This window comes from Panulirus ornatus, chromosome 11 (assembly GCF_036320965.1).
Source record: "Panulirus ornatus isolate Po-2019 chromosome 11, ASM3632096v1, whole genome shotgun sequence".
Taxonomy (NCBI): Eukaryota; Metazoa; Arthropoda; class Malacostraca; order Decapoda; family Palinuridae; genus Panulirus; species Panulirus ornatus.
This window is the reverse complement of record NC_092234.1, coordinates 19,848,383-19,876,036: the sequence shown is the minus strand read 5'-3', so window position 1 is coordinate 19,876,036 and position 27,654 is coordinate 19,848,383. Positions and strand designations below refer to the sequence as shown.

Genomic DNA, 27,654 nt, shown 5'->3' with positions numbered 1-27,654 from the left:
GGACAATGTGTGGTGTGAGGTGGTTTGATCGAGTAAGTAACGTAAGGGTAAGAGAGATGTGTGGAAATAAAAAGAGCGTGGTTGAGAGAGCAGAAGAGGGTGTTTTGAAATGGTTCGGGCACATGGAGAGAATGAGTGAGGAAAGATTGACCAAGAGAATATATGTGTCGGAGGTGGAGGGAACGAGGAGAAGAGGGAGACCAAATTGGAGGTGGAAAGATGGAGTGAAAAAGATTTTGTGTGATCGGGGCCTGCACATGCAGGAGGGTGAAAGGAGGGCAAGGAATAGAGTGAATTGGAGCGATGTGGTATACCGGGGTTGACGTGCTGTCACTGGATTGAATCAAGGCATGTGAAGCGTCTGGGGTAAACCATGGAAAGCTGTGTAGGTATGTGTATTTGCGTGTGTGGACGTATGTATATACATGTGTATGGGGGTGGGTTGGGCCATTTCTTTCGTCTGTTTCCTTGCACTACCTCGCAAACGCGGGAGACAGCGACAAAAAAAGAAAAAAAAAAAAAAAAAAAAAAGGAGAACAATGTCATATATCAAATCTAATATCAATTAGGCTACCACAAATAATGTAACACTGTTCAACAAAAATTTAATACAAAAAATTATTAAAGCCCGTATGAGGCAACATAAATCTTAACCTTGGTAGCTCAGGTATGGGACTGATAACAAAATGGAGCTGAGATCTTAAGTCAGGCCAATTTCTTGGTCTAAAATGGAACAAAACAAGCATCATCAAGCAGCCATTATAGATTTCCAATGTACATTTCTTGTGGCTAATGGAAACAAATATAAAAAAAAAATTGCCACATACCTCACTGTTCATAATCATCTGTAGTGGCAAGCATGTGCTTGGCTGGCAATCAGAGTTCATGTTGGTTAGGACTAAAGTATCATTAAGACATTGGTGCACTAACCATTGGCATAGTCTCCTTTGTCTTGAGACATGTAGACAACTATTAAAAGTCAGGTAAATTAAAAAATTCAATAAAGTGACATTTACTCTCTAGAATATCCTTGTAGCACAGGCCAATTTACAGAATCCCACATAAAAACTAGCCACCTACAGAGTATGTGTCTTTGCCATTGTGTGCTACTTGAACTTGCAAAACTTTTCTTCATTCTTTCACATATCACAAATAGGATGGCTCAAATAAGCCTTATGCCCAAGTCTAAAACCTGGCAAAAATTAAGAATATCCATCACTCATCATTAAGTGGGGGCTTCTTTGCATGTCCATCTGCTTTAGGTATGAGGTATCACAGCTTAATTTTCCTCTCCTACAAACTGGTTGATGTCAGTCAGGATAAACCTCAGTTATTAAGCCTGCTGCTGCAATAGGCCAAACCAAAATCTCTGAGAATATGAATGCAATGCAGTCTTTCCTCCAAATACAGTCAAGCTTGGCTCATTCACAGATGTAAGTTAATTTCCTTGTCAGATCCTTGTCCTGGACTTGCAGCTATCTAAACAGGTGACTGGATCAATATTGAAGCTTTGCTGTAGCCAGTCACTTCAGCTGAAGAATGCTTCGCATTCCTCTCAGATCTAGCATTGAAAAGTAAATATTCTCGACAGCATACTGAAGAGGATTGGTGAACAGGACAAAGCTTAAATGTCACCAGGCTACTTTCAATAGAAACAAGGATACCACAATATTCCTGCTGCTTTCTTTAATGCTTCAAGCAGACATCTACATCAATATGTGGCACAGGGCAAGATCCAACTAGGTGTAAACTAATCCAACATATAAAGTAACATGATTCCATGTGGGGTGACCTTGGGCACCAAAGCTGTTTTTTCTACATATTCTCAGTAAATGTAATGCTGTGGGAACCACCAACCTACTATTTCAGTAGGCTTACAATCAAATATACTCGAAGGTTCAAAAGAATATCTATCTCTACTACTCCATCACTATCAACAACATTCCCATTCATGCAGTTTGGATACAGAGCATATAACCATTCTTCCGTTAAGAGTCAGATCTACAAATAACTGCAGAACCTTGACTAATTTTTTCTTTCATTTTCTTTCTCCTGGGACTGCCTAAACTAGGGTACTTTTTGCCCTTGCCATGTAGGTAACTATAAAGAAATCAAATTCCTACGTAAAAGAATGTCTAAATAATACAGGCAAAAATAAATGCCCTTAGTTTTGCTGACGGCTTCACAATATGTTCACAAGAAGTGATATATCTTAATGTCAATCTTTTTCATTATACTTGACTGCCATTTCCCACATCAGTGAGGTAGCGCCAGGAAACAAAGAATGACCCATCCACTCATATACACACACACACATGTATTCATTTCATCTATCTATTATACTTTGTCGCTGTCTCCTGCATTAGCGAGGTAGCGCAAGGAAACAGACAAAAGAATGACCCAACCCACCCACATACACATGTATATACATACCTGTCCACACATGCACATATACATACCTATACATATATACACAAGTACATAATTCATACTGTCTGCCCTTATTCATTCCTGTCAGCATCCTGCCACACATGAAATGACAACCCCTTCCCCCGCATGTGCGCGAGGTAGCGCTAGGAAAAGACAACAAAGGCCATATTCATTCACACTCACTCTCTACCTGTCATGTATAAGACACCGAAACCACAGCTCCCTTTCCACATCCAGGCTCCACAGAACTTTCCATGGTTTACCCCAGACGCTTCACATGCCCTGGTTCAATCCATTGACAGCACGATGACTCCGGTATACCACATCATTCCAATTCACTCTATTCCTTGCACACCTTTTACCCTCCTGCATGTTCAGGCCCTGATCACTCAAAATCTTTTTCACTCCATCTTTCCACCTCCAATTTGGTCTCCCACTTCTCCTCGTTCCCTCCACCTCTGACACATATATCCTCTTTGTCAATCTTTCCTCACTCATTCTCTCCATGTGACCAAACCATTTCAAAACACCCTCTTCTGCTCTCTCAACCACACTATTTTTATTATCACATACCTCTCTTACCTTTTCATTACTCCTGCATGTTCAGGCCCCAATCGCTCAAAATCTTTTTAACTCCATCCTTCCATCTCTAATTGGTCTCCCACTTCTTGTTCCCTCCACTTCTGACATATATATCCTCTGTCAATCTTTCCTCACTCATTCTCTCCATGTAGCCAAACCATTTCATTACACCCTCTTCTCCTCTCTCAACCACACTCTTTTTATTACCACAAATCTTTCTTACCCTTTCATTACTTACTCGATCAAACCACTTCACACCACATATTGACTCAAAACATTTCATTTCCAACACATCCATCCTCCTCTCCACAACCTTATCTATAGCCCATGCCTCACAACCATATAACATTGTTGGAACTACTATTCCTTCAAACATACCCATTTTTGCTCTGCAAGATAACATTCTCACCTTCCACAAATTTTTTAATGCTCCCAGTACCTTCGCCCCCTACCCCACGCTGTGACTCACTTCCACTTCCATGATTCCATCCACTGCTAAATCCACTCCCAGATATCTTATACCCTTCACTTCCTCCAGTTTTTCTCCATTCACACTTAGCTCCCAATTAACTTGTCCCTCAACCCTACTGAACCTAATAACCTTGCTCTTATTCACATTTACTCTCAGCTTTCTTCTTTCACACACTTCACCAAGCTCAGTCACAAACTTCTGCAGTTTCTCACCAAATCAGCCACCAGCACTTTATCATCAGCAAAAAACAACCGACTCACTTTCCAAGCTCTCTCATCCACAACAGACTGTATACTTGCCTCTCTCTCCAAAATTCTTGCATTCACCTCCCTAACCATCCCATCCATACACAAATCAAACAGCCAAGGAGACAGCATGCACCATTGCCGCAAACCGACATTCACTGGGAGACATCACGCACCATTGCCACAAACTGACATGCACTGGGAGACATCACGCACCGTTGCCACAAACCGACATTCACTAGGAACCAATCACTCTTCTCTCTTCCTACTCGTACACATGCCTTACATCCTTGATAAAAACTCTTCACTGCTTCTAGCAACTTACCTCCCACACCATATACTCTTAAAACCTTCCACAAAGCATCTCTATCAACTCCATCATATGCCTTCTCCAGATCCATAAATGCTACATACAAATCCATCTGTTTTTCTAAGTATTTCTCACATACATTCTTCAAAGCAAACACTTGATCCAAACATCCTCTACCACTTCTGAAACCACACTGCTCTTCCCCAGTCTGATCAGCACCCCTTGGATATTAGTAGTGACCTGCTACATAATTTTCTGGATCCTTGATTTGTATGGACTCTACTTCAGCCCTCTTTTTTATTCTGCCTTCTGCCACACTACACTGAATAAGTATATATTCACTAAATAAATCAGTAAATATACATTCAATGTAGGGTGGCAGAAGGCAGAATGAAAAAGGGGGCTGAAGTTGAGTCCATACTAGTCCAGGATCCAGAAAATTTTGCAGCAGGTCAGTACCAATGGCCAAGGGGTGTTGATTTCATTGCAAGATGGAGATTATTGAGGAGTCAATGGGTACACATATGCCAAGCCAGTAGGCTAATAGCATCAAACAGGTGGTTAAAAAAGGATACAGGGCATTTACCTTACAAGAAGGCCAGGAGTTTACAGGTTCCTAACCTCCTGGGATACTACAGGTTACTCAGGACCTTCAAGACATATAAGCCAATGAAAGAAAATGAAAGTTGAAGTTCATGGACACATAGAAGGCATAAAACGAAGTGAAAAAGAAACAAAGAATCTTTCACTATAATGTTACAGGAATATTTCTGAGTGATTCTAAGAGCTCTACTTATGGAAGTACCACTTATGTGAGAGTAAGTAGTGGCATGAAAGAGATGTCTGAAATGAATGTGCGAGTGCTTCAATGATTAAATATATCCTGTGTTGAAAACACCTAAAGAGAGAAAGTAAGTATGGTCCTAAAGATAGTGGAATAACAGATTACACCACACAAACTACAAGTAAAGTTAAGGAAACTAAATGATAAGCAAAATGTACAAAAGCAAAACAATATGAATAATACTATTAAGAATAATACTATGGCTACAACTTCTAGTGATAAAATAATGTTAATAAAAATACTGGGGTAAACCATGAAAAGGTTTGTGGGGCCTGGATGTAGATAGGGAGCTGTGATTTCGGTGCATTACATATGACAGCTAGAGAATGGATGTTAGCGGATGTGGCCTTTCTTCATATGTTTCCTGGTGCTACCTCACTGATGCAGGGGTGGTGATGCTGTTTCCTGTGGGGCAAGGTGGCGCCGCGAATGTATAAGGCGAGCAAGTATGAATATGTAAATGCATATATATGTAATGTAATTGTATGTATAAGTATATAAACATATATTGCAATAGTTCACTGGGGATAGGGGAGAAAGAGTACTTCCCATTCATTCCCCGCATGTAGTAGAAGGTGAATAGCCGAGAGGTGCAACTGGAGGGATGTCTAATCATTATCTTGTGGAAGCGAAGGAGAAAATTTGAACATATTTTCAGAAAAGAAGAGAGAATGTTGAGGTGAAGAGAGTGGTGAGAGTAAGTGAGCTTGGGAAGGAGACTTGTGTGAGAAAATACCAGGAAAGACTGAGTGCACAATGGAAAAAGGAGAGAGCAAAGGACATAAGGGGAGTGGGGGAGGAATGGGATGTACTTAGGAAAGCAATAATGGCTTGCGCAAAAGATGCTTGTGGCATAAGAAGCATGGGAGGTGGGCAGATTAGAAAGGGTAGTGAGTAGTGGGATGAAGTAAGATTATTAGTGAAAGAGAACAGAGAGGCATTTGGATGATTTTTGCAGGGAAAGAGTGCAAATGACTGGGAGATGTATAAAAGAAAGAGGCAGGAGGTCAAGAGAAATGTGCAAGAGGTGAAAAAGAGGGCAAATGAGAGTTCGGTTGAGAGAGTATCATCAAATTTTAGGGAGAATAAAAAGATGTTTTGGAAGGAGGTAAATAAAGTGTGTAAGACAAGATAACAAATGGGAACATCAGCGAAAAGGGCTAATGGGGAGGTAATAAGAAGTAGTGGTGATGTGAGAAGGTATTCTGAAGGTTTGTTGAACGTGTTTGATGATAGAGTGACAGATATAGGGTGTTTAGGTCGAGGTGGTGTGCAAAGTAAGAGTGTTAGGGAGAATGGTTTGGTAAACAGAAAAGAGGTAGTAAAAGCTTTGCGGAAGATAAAATTTGGCAAGACGGAGGATTTGGATGGTATTGCACTGGAATGTATTAAAAAAGGGGGTGACTGTGTTGCTAACCGGTTGGTGAGGATATTCAATGTATGTATGGCTCATGGTGAAATGCCTGAGGACTAGCGGAATGCATGCATTGCGTCATCGTATAAAGGCAAAGGGGATAAAGGTGAGTGTTCAAATTACAGAGGTATAAGTTTGTTGAGTATTCCTGGGAAATTATATGGGAGGGTATTGATTGAGGGTGAAGGCATGTAAAAAGCATCAGATTGGGGAAGAGCAGTGTGGTTTCATTTGTGGTAGAGAATGTGTGGATCAGGTGATTGCTTTGAAGAATGTATGAGAAATACTTAGAAAAACAAATGAATTTGCATGTAGCATCAATGAATCTGGAGAAGGCATATGAGTGAGGAAAGATTGACAAAGAAGATATATGTGTCAGAGGTGGAGGGAACAAGGAGAATTGGGAGACCAAATTGGAGGTGGAAGGATGGAGTGAAAAAGATTTTGAGTGATCAAGGCCTGAACATGCAGGAGGTTGAAAGGCGTGCAAGGAATAGAGTGAATTGGAATGATGTTCTATAATGGGGTCGATGTACTGTCAATGGATTGAACCAGGGCGTGTGAAACGTCTGGGGTAAACCATGGAAAGTTATGTGGGGCCTGGATGTGGAAAGGGAGCTGTGGTTTCAGTGCATTATACATGACAGATAGAGACTGAATGTGAACGAATATGGCCTTTGTTGTGTTTTCCCAGCGCTACCTCGTGCACGTGCGTAGGGTATGGGGGTGTCATTTCATGTGTGGCAGGGTTGCGACGGGAATGAATAAAGGCAGCAAGTATGAATTATGTACATGTGTATATAATGCTATGTATATATATTTATATTTATTTCTTTTGCTTAGTCGCTGTCTCCCACATTAGCGAGGTAGCGCAAGGAAACACACAAAAGAATGGCCCAACCCACCCACATACACATGTATATACATACATCTCCACACACAGCACATATACATACCTATACATTTCAATGTATACATATATATACACACACAGACATATACATATATACACATGTACATAATTCATACTGTCTGCCTTTCTTCATTCCCATTGCCACCCCACCACACATGGAATAACAACACCCTCCCCCCTAATGTGTGTGAGTCAGCGCTAGGAAAAGACAACAAAGGCCACATTCGTTCACACTCACTCTCTAGCTGTCATGTAATAATGCACCGAAACCAAAGCTCCCTTTCCACATCCAGACCCCACACAACTTTCCATGGTTTACCCCAGACGCTTCACATGCCCTGGTTCAATCCACTGACAGCACGTCGACCCCGGTATACCACATTGTTCCAATTCACCCTATTCCTTGCACGCCTTTCACCCTCCTGCATGTTCAGGCCCCGATCACTCAATATCTTTTTCACTCCATTTCTCCACCTAAAATTTGGTCTCCCACTTCTCCTCATTCCCTCCACCTCCGACACATATATCCTCTTGGTCAATCTTTCCTCACTCATTCTCTCCATGTGAACAAACCATTTCAAAACACCCTCTTCTGCTCTCTCAACCACACTCTTTTTATTTCCACACATCTCTCTTACCCTTACATTACTTACTCGATCAAACCACCTCACACCACATATTGTACTTAAATATCTCATTTCCAGCACATCCACCCTCCTGCGCACAACTATATCCACAGCCCACGCCTAGTAACCATACAACATTGTTGGAACCACTATTCCTTCAAACATACCCATTTTGCTTTACGAGATAATGTTTTCGACTTCCACACATTCTTCAAGGCTCCCAGAATTTTCGCCCCCTCCACCACCCTATGATTCATTTCCACTTCCATGATTCCATCCGCTGCCAAATCCACTCCCAGGTATCTGAAACACTTCACTTCCTCAAGTTTTTCTCCATTCAAACTTACCTCCCAATTTACTTGACCCTCAACCCTACTGTGCCTAATAACCTTACTCTTACTCATATTTACTCTCAACAATATATATATATATATATATATATATATATATATATATATATATATATATATATATATATATATATATTTTTTTTTTTTTTGCTTTGTCGCTGTCTCCCGCGTTTGCGAGGTAGCGCAAGGAAACAGACGAAAGAAATGGCCCAACCCACCCCCATGCACATGTATATACATACGTCCACACATGCAAATATACATACCTACACAGCTTTCCATGGTTTACCCCAGACGCTTCACATGCCTTGATTCAATCCATTGACAGCACGTCAACCCAGGTATACCACATTGCTCCAATTCACTCTATTCCTTGCCCTCCTTTCACCCTCCTGCATGTCCAGGCCCCGATCACTCAAAATCTTTTTCACTCCATCTTTCCACCTCCAATTTGGTCTCCCTCTTCTCCTCGTTCCCTCCACCTCCGACACATATATCCTCTTGGTCAATCTTTCCTCACTCATTCTCTCCATGTGCCCGAACCATTTCAAAACACCCTCTTCTGCTCTCTCAACCACGCTCTTTTTATTTCCACACATCTCTCTTACCCTTACGTTACTTACTCGATCAAACCACCTCACACCACACATTGTCCTCAAACATCTCATTTCCAGCACATCCATCCTCCTGCGCACAACTCTATCCATAGCCCACGCCTCGCAACCATACAACATTGTTGGAACCGCTATTCCTTCAAACATACCCATTTTTGCTTTCCGAGATAATGTTCTCGACTTCCACACATTCTTCAAGGCTCCCAGAATTTTCGCCCCCTCCCCTACCCTATGATCCACTTCCGCTTCCATGGTTCCATCCGCTGCCAGATCCACTCCCAGATATCTAAAACACTTCACTTCCTCCAGTTTTTCTCCATTCAAACTCACCTCCCAATTGACTTGTCAATTGACCCTCCTGCATGTTCAGGCCCCGATCACACAAAATCTTTTTCACTCCAACTTTCCACCTCCAATTTGGTCTCCCTCTTCTCCTCGTTCCCTCCACCTCCGACACATATATTCTCTTGGTCAATCTTTTCTCACTCATTCTCTCCATGTGCCCGAACCATTTCAAAACACCCTCTTCTGCTCTCTCAACCACGCTCTTTTTATTTCCACACATCTCTCTTACCCTTACGTTACTTACTCGATCAAACCACCTCACACCACACATTGTCCTCAAACATCTCATTTCCAGCACATCCATCCTCCTGCGCACAACTCTATCCATAGCCCACACCTTGCAACCATACAACATTGTTGGAACCACTATTCCTTCAAACATACCCATTTTTGCTTTCCGAGATAATGTTCTCGACTTCCACACATTCTTCAAGGCTCCCAGAATTTTCGCCCCCTCCCCCACCCTATGATCCACCTCCGCTTCCATGGTTCCATCCGCTGCCAGATCCACAGAGCATCTCTATCAACTCTATCATATGCCTTCTCCAGATCCATAAATGCTACAAACAAATCCATTTGCTTTTCTAAGTATTTCTCACATACATTCTTCAAAGCAAACACCTGATCCACACATCCTCTACCACTTCTGAAACCACACTGCTCTTCCCCAATCTGATGCTCTGTACATGCCTTCACCCTCTCAATCAATACCCTCCCATATAATTTCCCAGGAATACTGAAAAAACTTATACCTCTGTAATTTGGGCACTCACCTTTGTCCTCTTTGCCTTTGTACAATGGCACTATGCAGGCATTCTGCCAATCCTCAGGCACCTCACCATGAGTCATACATACATTAAATAACCTTACCAACCAGTCAACAATACAGTCACCCCCTTTTTTAATAAATTCCACAGCAATACCATCCAACCCCGCTGCCTTGCCAGCTTTCATCTTCCACAAAGCTTTTACTACCTCTTCTCTGTTTACCAAATCATTTTCCCGAACTCTCTCACTTTGAACACCACCTCGACCAAAACACCCTATATCTGCCACTCTATCATCAAACACATTCAACAAACCTTCAAAATACTCACTCCATCTCCTTCTCACATCACCACTACTTGTTATCACCTCCCCATTAGCCCCCCTGCACAGATATATACTGATGTATACATATATACACATGTACATATGCATACTTGCTGCCTTCAATCATTCCCATCACCACCCTGCCACACATGAAACAGCACCCTTCTATGCACGCGCAAGAGGTAGCGATAGGAAAAGAAAACAAAGGCCACATTCATTCACACTTAGTGTCTAGTTGTCATGTATAATGCACCTAAACCACAGCTCACTTTCCACATCCAGGCCCCACAGAACTTTCCATGGTTTACCCCAGACATTTCACATGCCCTGGTTCAATCCATTGACAGCACATTGACCACGGTATAGAACATCATTCCAATTCACTCTATTCCTTGCACGCCTTTCAACCTCCTGCATGTTCAGGCCCCGATCACTCAAAATCCTTTTCACTCCATCCTTCCACCTCCAATTTGGTCTCCCACTTCTCCTCATTCCCTCCACCTCTGACACATATATCTTCTTTGTCAATCTTTCCTCACTCATTCTTTCCATATGATCAAACCATTTTAATACACCCTCTTCTGCTCTCTCAACCACACTCTTTTATAACCGCACATCTCTCTTACCCTTTCATTACTTATTTGATCAAACCACTTCATACCACATATTGTCCTCAAACATTTCATTTCTAACACATCCATCCTCCTCTACACAATCTTATCTATAGCACATGCCTTGCAACCATATAACATTGTTTGAACCATTATTCCTTCAAACATACCCATTTTCCCTCTATGAGATAACGCTCTCGGCTTCCAAACATTCTTCAACACTTCCAGAAACTTCGCCCCCTCCCCCACCCTGTGACTCACTTCCATGGTTCCATCCACTGCCAAATACACTCCCATATATCTAAAACACTTCACTTCCTCCAGTTTTTATCCATTCAAACTTACCTCCCAATTAACTTGTCCCTCAATTCTACTGAGCCTAATAACCTTGCTCTTATTCACATCACTCTCAGCTTTCTTCTTTCACACACTTTACAAAACTCAGTCACCAGCTTCTGCAGTTTCTCACCTGAATCAGCAACCAGCGCTGTATCATCCGGGAACAACTGACTCACTTCCCATGCCCTCTCATCCACAACAGAGTGTACACTTGCCCCTCCCTCCAAAACTCTTGCATTCACCTCCCAAAAAACCCCATCCATACACAAATTAAACAACCATGGAAACATCATGCACCCCTGCTGCAAACAGACATTCACTGGGAACCAATCACTTTCCTCTCTTCCTACTCGTACACATGCCTTACATCCTTGATAAAAACTTTTCACTACTACTAGCAACTTACCTTCCACAAAGCATCTCTATCAACTCTATCATATGCCTTCTCCAGATTCATAAATGCTACATACAAATCCATTTGTTTTTCTAAGTATTTCTCACATACATAACTATGTTACCATTTTTAGATTGCATGATCCATACGGATAGAAATATGTTAAAGTCTAACACATACAGAAAACCCACCAAAGACTGTTCTTATATTCATTATTACGCAGCTGGATGTGAAAAGAGTCAAACCATCATCATTCCAGCTGATGTTCCTTACAACATTACATATATGCAGTATGGAATTTATTGATGGTGATGAGTTTGAGAAGTAATATTCTATTGGATGCATGTCAAAGTATCCTAGATCTTTCATTAATAAATCTCTCAAGTTGGCAAAGAAATAATTTTTAAAAAGGGATCCTCAAACCTTCCCTTAGTACCAAGAATCTTTTAGTTCTCCCTTTAAGTGATAATTTTATGTTACTCCCCATGTTCCTTAAATCCTTTACTGTAATCGTAGCTTTCAGCAATAATAATGCTATAAAGAACATCTTACTCAAACACTCATAAGAAAATTTTGCATGCTTTGTTTACAGAATCCTTTCTAAAATATATGTAATAGGTTATATATTGGGCAGGCTGGGGAGGAACTTTATGACAGACTTAAGCAACATAAATACAGAAAGCAAAAGTAAGGAATTTTGAGTAAAAAAAAGAAAAAAGAAAAAGAAAAGCAAAATTAAACTTACAATCATGTGCAATACAGGAAACTGTAATGTTAAGTGCTCATGCTGTTAACTCCATTCGTTTATGTACACATAGTCCCAAATTATTCACTTTAAAACCAACACAGTATCTAGTCAGTAGCATTTCATTTTTGGTCCTTGAACCAAGTCAACAGAGGTTGTAGTGTTTATTTGTCCACGCATATCAATTTCTGGCTATAAAGCTTTTTGTTAAAAGCAGCAGTTGCCAGTTTGCACTTTTCCAGAAGCCTTCCACTGAAATTCACTGGATAACAGTTTTTTCAGCAAAGCTACGTTTCTCGATTGCACAATGCAGGGTCATCTCCTGGCGTATTTCAACCAAAAAGTTTTCTTCTTACTGCTTGATTTTGTACCCAAAATCAATGCCATGATGAAGTCACTTCACTATTCTCCAACTCACTATCACCTCGCTCGATGATGCATAGCACAACATGTGATCAAATAATGGCAAGCCAAAACAATAAAACATAGGGTCAAAGGTCTCCCATGTGGGAGATGGCTGTAACATTTTGACCTTTTTCAAACTCATCCATTATAAACTGGTCGTCAAAATTTTTTTTCATACATATTCCCCATTTCCTGCTTCAGCGAGGTAGCATTAAGAACAGAGGACTAAGCCTTAGAGGGAATATCCTCATTTGGCTCCCTTCTCTGTTCCTTCTTTCGGAAAATTAAAATGGGGAGGATTCCCAGCCCCCGCTCCCTCCCTTTGTAGTTGCCTTTTACGACACACAAGGAATATGTGGGAAGTATTGTCTAAATGATTTTCCTAATTACATCACTTTTTATATCTTTTACATAGACATGATATATCACTTGTAATGGCGATATGAACATCTTCATTGATTTGTTACAGATTAGTAGCACTAAATTCTGCCTCACCCTCCTGTATGTTCAGGACCCGACCGCTCAAAATCTTTTTCACTTCATCCTACCACCTCCAATTTGGTCTCCTGCTTCTCCTTGTTCCCTCCACCTCTGACGTATATATCCTCTTTGTCAACCTTTCCTCACTCACCCTCTCCATATGTCCAAACCATTTCAACACACACTCTTCTGCTCTCTCAACCACACTCTTCAAATTTCCACACATCTCTCTTATCCTTTTATTACTTAATCGCTTATTACCTCACACCACATACTGACCTCAAACATTTTATTTCCAACATATTCATCCTCCTCTGTACAACCCTATCTATAGCCCATGCCTCACAACCATACAATATTGTTGGAACTACTATTCTTTCAAACATACCCATTTTTGCTCTTCGAGATAACGTTCTCTCCTTCCACACATTCTTCATCACTCCCAGAACCTTTGCCCCTCCCCATCCTGTGATTCACTTCTGCTTTCATGGGTCCATTCATTGCCAAGTCTACTCCCAGATATCTAAAACACTTCCCTTCCTCCAATTTTTCTCCATTCAAATTTACATCCCAATTAACTTGTCCCTTAACCCTGCTAAACCTAATAATCTTGCTCTTATTCACATTTACTCTCAACTCTCTCCTTTCACACACTTTTCCACACCGAGTCATCAACTTCTGCAGTTCCTCACACAAATCAACCACCAGTACCGTATCATCGGCAAACAACGACTGACTCACTTCCCAGGCCCCCTCATCCCCAACACCCCTGCCACAGATGAACATTCACTAGAAACCAATCACTCTTATCTCTTCCTACTCATACACATGCCTTACATCCTTGGCAAACTTTTCACAACTTCCAGCAGATTACCTTCCACACTATATACACTTACTACCTTCCACAAAGCATCTCTATCAACCCTATCATATGCCTTCTCCAGATCCAGAAATGCTACGTACAAATCCATCTGTTTTTCTGAGTATTTCTCACGTACATCCTTTACCACTTCTAGAACCACATTACTCCTCCCCAATCTGATGCCCTGTACATGCCTTCTCCCTATCAATCAATACTCTCCCATACAGTTTCCCAGGAATACTCACCAAACTTAAGCCTAAGTAGTCTGAATACTTACCTTATCCCCTTTGCCTTTGTACAATGGCACTATACATGCATTTTGCCAATCCTCAGGAAATTCACCATGATCCATACATACAACGAATTATCATTAGCAACCAATCAACAGCACAGTCACCCCCTTTCTTAATAAACGTCTGGTAATAAAAAGTGTGTGGTTGTAAGAGCAGAAGAGAGTGTTGAAATGGCTTGGACATATGGAGAGAATGAATGAGGAAAAACTGACAATGAGGAAACAAGTGTCAGAGGCGGAGGGAACAAGGAAAAGCTGGAGACCAAACTGGAGGTGGAAGGAAGGAGTGAAAAAGATTACGGGTGATCAGGGAATGAACATGCTGGAGGGTAAGAAGTGTGCATAGAATAGAGTTGGTTCACTTTCCCTCTTCTATAGGTAATACTTTGGTTTTTGCTCACGAGAGCTGGCTGCATGTGTGACCCCACCACCAGCTAGACCACGCAATACTTGGCAAGCTGCTGCATCACATGATTATTGTGTGGCTACTGGCAACTCATGGGTGGCCCATTTTGATGCCTGCTTCTTTCCCTACACATCAAAGCTTTGGACCTCAATCTTCTCATGTCTTTCCCAATAACTATGACCTGGCACATTTCAAAAGGAAGGTCTTTCACATCCTCAAAAATTCATGAATGCTCTCCCTTGCCTTTTCTTTATCCATTTCATAATTCTCTATATTTTTAACCAAAAATATCTTTATGATCAATTGGCTGCTCTGAATTTTGGACACATCCATATGATAAATGTCACATTAACACCATGCAGTCAATTTACAGAGTGAAATATGATCTGTTGAACTTGCTGTCTCAAGAGACAACAGTTTTCTATCAAGGTGGTTTTAAAAGTTACTATTCCATAAAAAACGAAGTCTAACCAGTAACACAACATGCTCTCAAAAATATACCTGTCCATGTTGAAAAAATTCCAAAAATAGGTATAGGCATCAAAGAGAAGTTCTACAGTAAAAGTAGAGAAGAAAATTGGAAAGAACAAATATCAGAAAGTAGTTAAGAACTCAGTAGGATGTCACAAACAAATGCAAGACAATGAAATGAAGATTGATACAATCATGTATGGGAAATACCAAGCATTGTATCTGCACAAACAAACACTTATACACTGTTAAATTATGGTACGAGTCATGCCATTTAAAGCCTCAAGTTAAGTCTTTACCATGAGATGTACACACCCTAGCTGCACATACATACCTGACTGCCTGCAGCCGCCATAAATGCATTTCTGTTGAGGTAGTTGCATTCCATGGGTAGCAAGCCCAGCTCGCTGTGCTTCTTGACTAACTTGCGAAGCTCTGTTATCAAGTCATGTGTGATCCTCTGATTCTCTGGTGGCTCCCTGTTGAAGAATAACTGATAAAAGAGACTCATTTCTTCACTGCATAGGGTTGTAAGCTGTTAAAAGCCATGGCATTGTCCTTACACACTTGATGGAAACTTGCATATTTAAAAGCAATGCACTTAAAGAATAGAAGTTCCATACATCAGAATACACCAATCTGCCAACAGCTTGCAGCACTGCTGTGGCCCAAAAGTGTTAACCCCAGTGTCTGTCATATATCAACCTTAGATACTAAGAAAAAATAATTTGGAAAGGGGATTGGCTTCTAATAAAGGAGGCTAATGAATGTGTTCTAGACAGTCCTCTTCACTCTATGAAGCCATCAGATGGCAAGCAATAAAAATAAAAAAAGAAATAAAAAAGTCATTATTTCCCATGATAATATAAATACCAATTACTGTCAAACAAGTCAGTACAAGCCAGGTCCAATAGTTTACATCAGAAATGGTGGTGAAAAAAGGTGTAGGCACCTATCATGATTTTGTTTACAAATTTGCCTCATGTGTTCTACTTCAATGTTACTATCTGTGAAGACAAGGTCTGGTAACGATAGTGTGTCAGTCCCTCTGACACTATGGTTAGTCATATGGTGATACAGGAATTCTCCTGGATTCATTTTAAGAATTTGCATCTCCATGACCCTCTATATTGATGCAAATTCAAATCCTCCCAAAGTAATTCCTTGTGATGAAATCCCTTCTTACTAGGATTTCTCTTTGAGAAGTGTGTGGTTGTTCCTTTGCTGTTTTCACTAAGCTGTGTAATGTTTCTGAATCACTGGTATATCTTGGAGGGTTGTAAATCATTAGTACCTCTAAATTCATCTTTCCAACAGTTACTCTTCACATCATATAGAGCATTGCCTAAATGGGCTCTCAAAATATTTCCTGAAATTTGAAGTTTCCTCTCACCAATCATTCCCAGTCCCCATACCCATGTATCTTCCCAAACACTACTTGCTGTTGTGCATCCCCCAGGACAAACTGTTCTACTGTTGTGCATCCCCCAGGACAAACTGTTCTAGACATAGTGATCCCCAACCTTTTTCTATAAAAGTTGGCCTTATCAAATGGTCAAATCAGTGATGATGGCTGTTCCCTGAAACATGTGACAATAAAGATAAATGCGAGGAATACTGCCTTTAGATGTAGGAATATACAACAATACATCTCTAACTGAAATCATTCACATTCATTATGAATCATTAGGTTTAACACTGGCAAAAAAAATTAAGCAAACTATCCAGTTCAAAGGAAGGAGTAGCACTACTCCTGAAACAAGAGTGGTGGGAGTATGTGATAGAGTTTACGAAAGTAAACTCTAGATTGATATGGGTACAACTGAAAGTGGATGGAGAGAGATGGGTAATCACTGGTGCCTATGCACCTGGGCATGAGAAGGAACATCATGAGAGGCAAGTGTTTTGGGAGCAACTGAGTGAGTGTGTTAGCAGTTTTGATGCACGAGAGCGGGTTATAGTAATGGGTGATTTGAATGCAAAGGTGAGTAATGTGGCAGTTGAGGGAAAAATTGGTGTACATGAGGTGCTCAGTGTTGTAAATGGAAATGGTGAAGAGCTTATAGGTTTCTGTGCTGAAAAAGGACTAGTGATTGGGAATACCTGGTTTAAAAAGAGAGATATACATAAGTATACATATGTGAGTAGGAGAGATGGCCTGAGAGCGTTATTGGATTATGTTTTAATTGATAGGCACATGAAAGAGAGACTTTTGGATGTTAATGTGCTCAGAGGTGCAACTGAAGGGATGTCTGATCATTATCTTGTGGAGGCGAAGGTGAAGATTTGTAGAGATTTTCAGAAAAGAAGAGAGAATGTTGGAGTGAAGAGAGTGGTGAGAGTAAATGAGCTTGAGAAGGAAACTTGTGTGAGGAAGTACCAGGAGAGACTGAGTACAGAATGGAAAAAAGTGAGAGCAAATGACATAAGGGGAGTGGGAGAGGAATGGGATGTATTTAGGGAAGCAGTGATGGCGTGTGCAAAAGATGCTTGTAGCATGAGAAGCATGGGAGGTGGGCAGATTAGAAAGGGTAGTGAGTGGTGGGATGAAGAAGTAAGATTATTAGTGAAAGAGAAGAGATAGGCATTTGGATGATTTTTGCAGGGAAATAATGCAAATGGCTGGGAGATGTATAAAAGAAAGAGGCAGGAGGTCAAGAGAAAGGTGAAAGAGGTGAAAAAGAGGGCAAATGAGAGTTGGGATGAGAGAGTATCATTAAATTTTTGGGAGAATAAATATATGTTTTGGAAGGATGCAAATAAAGTGCATAAGATAAAAGAACAAATGGGAACATCGGTGTTGGGGGGTAATGGGGGAGTAATAACAAGTAGTGGTGATGTGAAGAGATGAAGTGAGTATTCTGAAGGTTTGTTGAATGTGTTAGATGATAGAGTGGCAGATATAGGGTGTTCTGGTCAAGGTGGTGTGCAAAGTGAAAGGGTTAGGGAGAATGGTTTGGTAAACAGACAAGAGGTAGTGAAAGCTTTGTGGAAGATGAAAGCCGGCAAGGCGGCAGGTTTGGATGGCATTGCAGTGGAATTTATCAAAAAAGGGGGTGACTGTTGATGACTGGTTGGTGAGGATATTCAATGCATGTATGGCTCATGGTGAAGTGCCTGAGGATTGGTGGAATGCATGCGCAGTGCCATTGTACAAAGGCAAAGAAGATAAAGGCAAGTGTTCAAATTACAGAGGTACAAGTTTGTTGAGTATTCCTGGGAAATTATAAGGGAGGGTATTTATTGAGAGGGTCAAGGCATATACAGGCCATCAGACTGGGGAAGAGCAGTGTTGTTTCAGAAGTGGTGGGGGATGTGTCGATCAGTGTTTGCCTTGAATAATGTATGTGAGAAATACTTAGAAAAACAAATGGATTTGTAAGTAGCATTTATGGATCTGGAGAAGGAATATGATTGAGTTGATAGAGATTCTCTGTGGAAGGTATTAAGAGTATATGGTGTGGGAGGCAAGTTGTTAGAAGCAGTGAAAAGTTTTTATCAAGGATGTAAGGCTTTTGTACAAGTAGGAAGAGAGGAAAGTGATTGGTTCTCACTGAATGCTGGTTTGCGGCAGGGGTGTGTCATGTCTCCATGGTTGTTTAATTTGTTTATGGATGGGGATGTTAGGGAGGTGAATGCAAGAGATTTGGACAGAGGGGCAAGTATGCAGTCTGTTGTGGAAGAGAGGGCTTGGGAAATAAGTCAGTTGTTGTTCGCTAATGGTACAGCGCTGGTGGCTGATTTGGGTGAGAAACTGCAGAAGCTGGTGACTAAGTTTGGTAAAGTGCGTGAAAGAAGAAAGTTGAGAGTGAATGTGAATAAGAGCAAGGTTATTAGGTACAGTAGGGTTGAGGGACATGTCAATTGGGAGGTAAGTTTGAATGGAGAAAAACTGGAGGAAGTGAAGTGTTTTAGATATCTGGGAGTGGATTTGGCAGCAGATGGAACCATAGAAGAGGAAGTGAGTCACAGGGTGGGGGAGGGGGTGAAGGTTCTGGGAGCACTGAAGAATGAGGGGAAGACAAGAACATTATCTTGGAAAGCAAAAATTGGTATGTTTGAAGGAATAGTGGTTCCAATAATGTTATATGGTTGCAAGGCATGGGCTATAGATAGGGTTGTGCAAAGGAGGGTGGATGTGTTGGAAATGAGATGTTTGAGAACAATATGTGGTGTGAGGTGGTTTGATCAAGTAAGTAATGAAAGGGTAAGAGATGTGTGGTAATAAAAAGAGTGTGGTTGAGAGAGCAGAAGAGGGTGCATTGAAATGGTTTGGTCATTTGGAAAGAATGAGTCAGTAAAGATCGACAAAGAGGATATGTGTCAGAGGTGGAGGGAATGAGGAGAAGTCGGAGACCAAATTGGAGGTGGCAGGATAGAGTGAAAAAGATTTTGAGCGACTGGGGCCTGAACATGTAGGAGGATGAAAAGTGTGCAAGGAATAGAGCGAATTGGAACAATGAGGTATAGCGAGGTTGACGTGCTGTCAATGGATCGAACTAGGGCATGTGAAGCATCTGGGGCAAACCATGGAAAGTTTTGTGAGGGGCTGGATGTGGAAAGGGAGCTGTGGTTTCGGTGCATTATACATGACAGCTAGAGACTGAGTGTGAATGAATGTGGCCTTTGTTGTCTTTTCCTAGAGCTACATTGCGCACGTGCGGGGGGAAGGGGGTGTCACTTCATGTGTGGCAGGGTGACACATGAATAAATTTAGGCAGCAAGTATGAATCATGTACATGTGTATATATGTATATGTCTGTGTATGAATATATATGTACACGTTGATGTGTATAGGTATATGTGCGTGTGTGGACGTGTCTGTATATACGTGTGAATGTACGTGTTGGGACATTCTTTCGTCTGTTTCCTTGCACTACCTCGCTAACACGGGAGACAGCGACAAAGTATAATAAAAAACAATTATAATCTAGTTCATGAACATAAACTTTTAACTTTAATTCTCTTATCATGAAGAAAGAATAGTTTAAAATTTCAAAACCAAATGTGATTAGACTTCAAGATACCCAAACAAAGACACAAAAATATAACAAAATGAAATAAAACTAAAATTTACTAGAAACAGTTGCACCGAATGAAACTAAAACAGCAGCCAAATTTTCCCACTTCAGTCTAAATATCTAGCCAACTTATATCAATGTAGCTCACAAGGGTCTCTTCCATTGATTAGTATGTGCATGAAAAAAATCTCCCTCATCACAACCTCCATAATTTGTGCACAGCCATCCACTTGAAGTTTGTGCATACATGGCAACCCCACAGAAAATACAGGGATTGTTGGATGACCTAATCTGTTGAGGGTAACACTTACCAAATGATTTTGTAGAATTTGTAAAGAGCTAGGACCTAACAGTTCTTCAACATTTTTAGCACAAAAAAGATGGCCAAAAGTTCAGCTGTTTATATAGAATTATATATTTTGTTGCTTAGATGGTGACAGACTTGAGTGAGAAACTCCAGGTGGTGGTAGTTGACTATGAGGTTCTGTATGAAAGGAGGAAGCTGGAAATCAAAGTGAATTAAGAGTAAGGTTTGAGGTTTAGTAGGGCCGATTTGAGTGCAAGTTTGAATGGAGAAAACCTGGAGAAATTAGAGTGTTCTTGATACTAGGGATAGGGAGTGTACATGGCAGCAGATGGAACCATGAAGGAAGAAGTTAGCCATACGGAGAGTAAGAGGACAAATTTTCTGGGTGCACTGGAGAATGTGTGAAAAGGAAGCAGAGATTTACATTTGATGGTACTGTAATCCCAATGGTTATGTATGAAAGCAAAATGTAGGTCCTTAACACAAAGAAAAGAAAAGGGAAGATATGTTGGAAATGAAAAGCTTGAGAACAAAATTGGTGAGAAGGGTTGATCGTGTATGGAATGATGGACTACAAGAGAGGTGTGGTAGCAAGCTAAGTATGACTGAGAAAGCTGAACATTGTATTCATATAATGTAGTCAGGGTAAATCGAACCTTGGTCCAAGAAGCTTGACCGCAGATGGTAAATGCAAATTTGCGGGAACTTTGCATGATAAATGGGTATGTGCAAATAAGAAAATATACCATATCAGAAATTCATTTTCTTTTATAAGTTTGAGACTGAGAAATAATTTCTGCCAAGTACAAATCATGACAAAGAAAAAGTAGGTTCTGTTAGCACAGGGCAACACACAAAAATCCTTACCTGATGTCCAGATTGAGGTTGCCCGAGGAGGGACAGGTGCGCATGATTTCTGCAAGCATGGCCACCCATGGTTCACTGTCAACTACTGCCACCTCAAGGATTTCCTCTAGCTCTGACCGCCACTGTTAGAACAACAAAAAAGCTAGTTTTTGGATAGGAACAGCTACATGTCCCCTACTTCTAAGTGATTATGAGAATCTAAATGCCTTTATTACAACAAACACCTAACAGATGCATGTTCCCTACTTCTAGGTGATTATGAGAATTTAAATGCCTTTAAAACATCAAACACTTATTTCTTTACCTTAAGGAAAGATTTCCAATTTTCATCATCACTGTCATCCAAAAACACCAATAATGAAGCAGTAAAATAAATTTCTTCCATTATGGTAACTGGGTGAATGTGACTACCAGTCATGACATGCCACACCAAATCTCAAAGTAGAGACAGCTTTAGAATGGACTGCACCAGTCACAAGAAACACTTATTCTCAAATATAAACAACTGTACCTATAATCATAAATTCACAAAACTTTATGGTTATGACTGCTAGTTCGAGAACCCCTACATATCAGTACAATACAAGAAAATGTCACTGCCACAAGATACAACATTTATTCTCAGGCAGAGCCAATTGTCTTCTAAACAAGCTCATAAAGTATGCCTCTGACTGCCAGCCACAGGACCAATGTTTTGTAGAGCCTACTAAAGGTTGAATATCACTTATCTGAAATGCCTGGGACCAGAAGTGTTTTGGATTTTTTGGGGGGCGGGGATTTTGGAATATTTGCATAGACATAATGAGATATCTTGGGGATGGGATCCCAAGCCTACACACAAAATCCATTTATGTTTCATATACACCTTATACACATAACCTGAAGGTAATTTATACAATATTTCTAAAATTTTTGCGCTTGAAACGAAGTTTATGTACCACTGAATCATCAGAAAGCTAAGGTGATACAAACTCACCTGCCCATCTGGACAATCTGTGGTTGTTTGGCATCACCTTCATTCCTGTCTCTGAATTCATATGCTATTGACAAGCAATCATTTACTTACACAAATTTAATTATAAGTACTTAACAGTAAAACAAATATGAAAAAACATTAATACAATGAAAAATCATATGTTTAGGGTAACTAAGTAGCCTCAGCAGAATACCTGTATCAGCTGTTAAACAATAACAAACAATGGCAGGTTTTCAGTTTCCACCTATGATGCTGTGTTTTGATTATATATTATAGCACATTGTATCTGCAAGAGTTTTGGAAAAAGGGGTAAGTATGCAGTCTGTTGTGGATGAGAGAGCTTGGGAAGTGAGTCAGTTGTTGTTCGCTGATGATACAGCGCTGGTGGCCGATTCATATGAGAAACTGCAGAAGCTGGTGACTGAGTTTGGTAAAGTGTGTGAAAGAAGAAAGTTAAGAGTAAATGTGAATAAGAGCAAGGTTATTAGGTACAGTATGGATGAGGGTCAAGTCAATTGGGAGATAAGTTTGAATGGAGAAAAACTGGAGGAAGTAAAGTGTTTTAGATATCTGGGAGTGGATCTGGCAGCGGATGGAACCATGGAAGCGGAAGTGAATCATAGGGTGGGGGAGGGGGCGAAAATCCTGGGAGCCTTGAAGAATGTTTGGAAGTCGAGAACATTATCTCGGAAAGCAAAAATGGCTATGTTTAAAGGAATAGTGGTTCCAACAATGTTGTATGGTTGTGAGGCGTGGGCTATGGATACAGTTGTGCGCAGGAGGGTGGATGTGCTGAAAATGAGATGTTTGAGGACAATATGTGGTGTGAGGTGGTTTGATCGAGTAAGTAATAACAGGGTAAGAGATGTGTGGAAATAAAGAGTGTGGTTGAGAGAGCAGAAGAGGGTGTTTTAAAATGGTTTGGGCACATGGAGAGAATGAGTGAGGAAAGATTGACCAAAAGGATATATGTGTCGGAGGTGGAGGGAACAAGAAGTGGGAGACCAAATTGGAGGTGGAAAGATGGAGTGAAAAAGATTTTGAGTGATCGGGGCCTGAACATGCAGGAGGGTGAAAGGCAGGCAAGGAATAGAGTGAACTGGATCTATGTGGAATACCCGGGTCAACGTGCTGTCAATGGATTGAATCAGGGCATGTGAAGCGTCTGGGGTAAACCATGGAAAGTTCTGTGGGGCCTGGATGTGGAAAGGGAGCTGTGGTTTTGGTGCATTATTACATGACAGCTAGAGACCGAGTGTGAATGAATGTGGCCTTTGTTGTCTTTTCCTAGCAAGCGCTACCTCGCACACATGAGGGGGAAGGGGGGTGTTATTCCATGTGTGGCAAGGTGGCGATGGGAATAAATAAAGGCAGACAGTATGAATTATGTACATGTGTATATATGTATATGTCTAAGTGTGTATATATATGTGTACATTGAGATGTATAGGTATGTATATTTTGCATGTGTGGACGTGTATGTATATACATGTGTATGGGGGAGGGTTGGGCCATTTCTTTCGTCTGTTTCCTTGCGCTACCTCGCAAACGCGGGAGACAGCAACAAAGCAAAATAATAATAATAAAACATTGTATCTTATCTTTTAGGTTTTATTTGAGAAATAAAAACAAGCATTTAGTTTTAAATGATTAGCTGTAAATGTAATGAAAGCTGAAAAAAATTTCAGTGCAATAATGTTGAGAGTCATGTTACACTCAAACATGGCATTTTAAACAGAGATGAAATTCAGACTTTGCATAAAAATCTTATGCACTTACCAAAAGACTTGATATCTGCTTACAAAAGAAGATAAATGCAGCAACAAATATTAGAACTACATATGGCCTGAGAAACTTGAAGGGGCCACTGCATCACTGTTGACATCATCATGAGAAGGAACATGATAAACGGAACATCAAAAGTCTGTTGGATGGCGTTTCTAAATGTTTCCTCCAGAGTCATCTGCCTCATTAACAATGTATCTTGTCTTAGAGGTCTCTCTTTGATTTTATAAACTGATATGATTTCTTGTTCTGCTGCTCTAGACCTTCAAAAAGTCTATCACACATTTTCACCATGTCATCGATAGGCACTTTTGCTGCAGTGTTAACAAAGTTATCTTCATCATCTCTATAATCACAATCACCTCGATTCTGAACCATTTCAGGTATTTCACTACTGGTCAGTGAATGAACAAATGAAGCCTCATTATTGGTTAAAAACTTCTTTGATATCCACTTCTGCGAGCTTACTGATCGACTCTAGTGGCTTTTTTGACATTTCTAATAATATCTTTATACCACATAGCAGAAAATAAGCAAAAAACATTTAGTAATGCACATTGGTCTGGTGGTGACAATGGTTTGTAACAAATTGGCACCAACAGTGTCAGAGCCCAGCATGGGCAAATGAAGTAATGTGCGGAATCTTCCACTTGTAATGTCCTGTCGCCACTCAAATAGTACCGGATTTTAGATTTTTGGATTAGGGTTGCTCAGCCTGCATTCCAACTTTCAGTAAAATGTAAGACAAGAGACACTTTAGCAAAGTTTTTAGATAACGCCAAATCTTCCTTACGTGAGAGTAAAATGCATAATTCTTAATGACAATGTCCAAGGAGATGGGACAAGTTCTCCGGAGTAGCTAGCAGTCTCTTATCTTACATCAAACTGTAAAGCTCTGGCCACCACTATCACAGCAATAGCATCACTTCTCAAAAGCATCCAGCTGTTCCTCTAAATAAATGCAAGAATTACTGCTCTGATCATAATGGCAAAAAACCTAACACTGTTTTCTTGGAACTGTCATCCTTTCATGAATTAATAAGCTTTAATAATGTATCAATTTGCTCAAATGGTAACTTACTTCTGTTAAGATTCTAAATCTATGCCATGTGCATACTGCTACCAGCAGCAACTCTGTATTCAAACCAGCTGCAACAATTATATTTGGGTACTGTTCAAAGCAATAGTGTAACTAGTTTTTCATGTTACAGTATGGATGAGAAGTGTAAATTCTGGAGAATGGAAAACCATTTCTTTAACATAGGCAGAGCCCTATGAAAATTTGAGAAAGAATTTGAAAGGCAATGTTTACCCCCACCAAAATGAGGTGCATCTAAGATTTACCGCTATAACCATTATCCTCACTTTTTTCAATAATCATCTGCCTTAGACCTGTTACAGTCCAAAATCAAGAAATTGCTTTTTGATAAGGAAAGAGAAGAGGGGAAGGGAAAATAATTGGGTGTTTACTGGGCTCTGCCTCTTGTTAAGAAACTTTTCTACCCTTCAAATACCTAAATTCCCACCTGCAGACCTAACTTTGTGAGGACCTCAGAGCACATCAACATGCTGAGATAGTATTTAAATATAATCAAATAGATATATGAAATTAGAAAAGTTTTGAAGACTTTGGAGACAGCAGAAATGAGAGCCATACTGCAATATAGTTAGAGGGGTTAAAGTGGTCTCCTTTCATAGGGCTGGGCAGCAGCAAGGGATGCTTCCATGAGGAGGGAAAAGTCTGCATCTTTAGACAAGGGTTAAATAAGCATGCAAGAATCTGAACCAGCTCAAAGGCTAACTCCTTTCATGACTCAAGGAGATATGCCATCTGGGCCATACATCTTGTTCACCTTAAGATAGGAGAATACTGAGAAGACCCTGCATACAAATACAAATGGCATTAAGTCAATGTGGAGAGATGACAGCAACGGATTAGAAACAAAATCATCCAAAATTTGATCAGAGGAAAATGTGACTCAAAAGAGCAGCTGTAACAGCTGAAGAGTTACCAATATATTACTCATGTTGAAAGAGATAAGTAGAGGTGATCAAGGACAAAACTGTTTTTAATAGTAGTTGTCAAATTAATACTTGCTGCCTTTATTCACTCCCACCTCCACCCCGACACACATGAAATGACAACCCCCTCCCCTCACACGCATTCGAGGTAGCGCTAGAAAAAGACAACAAAGGCCACATTCGCTCACACTCAGTCTCTAGCTGTCACGTATAATGCACCGAAACCACAGCTCCCTTTCCACATCCAGGCCCCACAGAACTTTCCATGGTTTACCCGACTCTTAACATGCCTTGGTTCAATCCATTAACAGCACATCGACCCCGATATACCGCATCGCTCCAATTAACTCTATTCCTTGCACGCCTTTCACCCTCCTGCATGTTCAGGCCCCGATCACTCAAAATCTTTTTCATTCCATCCTTCCACCTCCAATTTGGTCTCCCACTTTTCATTCCCTCCACCTCTGACACATATATCCTCTTGCTCAATCTTTCCTCACTTGTTCTCTCCATATGCCCAAATCATTTCAAAACACCCTCTTCTGCTCTCTCAACCACACTATTCTTATTACCACACATCTCTCTTACCCTTTCATTACTTACTCCATCAAACCAACTCACACCACATATTGTCCTCAAACATCTCATTTCCAACACATCCACCCTCCTCCGCACAACCCTATCTATAGCCAAAGCCTCGCATCCATATGACATTGTTGGAACCACTATTCCTTCAAACATACCCATTTTTGCTTTCCGAGATAATGTCCTCGCCTTCCACACATTCTTCAATGCTCCCAGAATTTTCGCTCCCTCCTCCACCCTGTGACTCACTTCCGCTTCCATGGTTCCATCCACTGCCAAATCCATCCCCAGATATCTAAAACACTTCACTTCCTCCAGTTTTTCTCCATTCAAACTTACCTCCCGAGTGACTTGTCCCTCAACCCTACTGTCCCTAATAACCTTGCTCTTATTCATATTTATTCTCAGCTTTCTTCTTTCACACACTTTACCAAACTCAGTCACCAACTTTTGCAGTTTCTCACCCGAATCAGCCACCAGTGCTGTATCATCAGAGAACAACAACTGACACTTCCCAAGCCCTTTCATCCACAACATACTGCGTACTTGCCCCTTTCTCCAAAACTCTTGCATTCACCTCCTTAACAACCCCATCCATAAACAAATTAAACAACTGTGGAGACATCATGCACACCTTCCACAAACTGACATTCACTGAGAGCCAATCACTTTCCTCTCTTCCTACTTGTAAACATGCCTTACATCCTCACTGCTTCTAGCAACCTGTCTCCCACACCATATACTCTTAATACCTTCCACAAACCATCTTAATCAACTCTATCATATGCCTTCTCCAGATACATAAATGCTACATACAAATCCATTAGCTTTTTGAAGTATTTTTCACAT

The 27,654-nt window shown here is 40.6% G+C and overlaps 1 protein-coding gene across 2 annotated transcripts in view; it reads right to left on the bottom strand.

Annotated features, from left to right (window-relative positions):
• The window catches only part of Nelf-A (Negative elongation factor A), a 115,907-nt gene that overhangs the window by 83,513 nt on the left and 4,740 nt on the right, over nucleotides 1–27,654 (bottom strand). For both annotated transcript variants that reach the window (XM_071666725.1, XM_071666726.1), the window contains exons 2-3: nucleotides 21,438–21,559; nucleotides 15,577–15,721 (exon numbers count right to left, since the gene is read on the bottom strand). In XM_071666725.1, coding sequence (XP_071522826.1) covers nucleotides 15,577–15,721; nucleotides 21,438–21,559 — 267 coding nt within the window. The remainder of the gene's footprint in view (nucleotides 1–15,576; nucleotides 15,722–21,437; nucleotides 21,560–27,654) is intronic.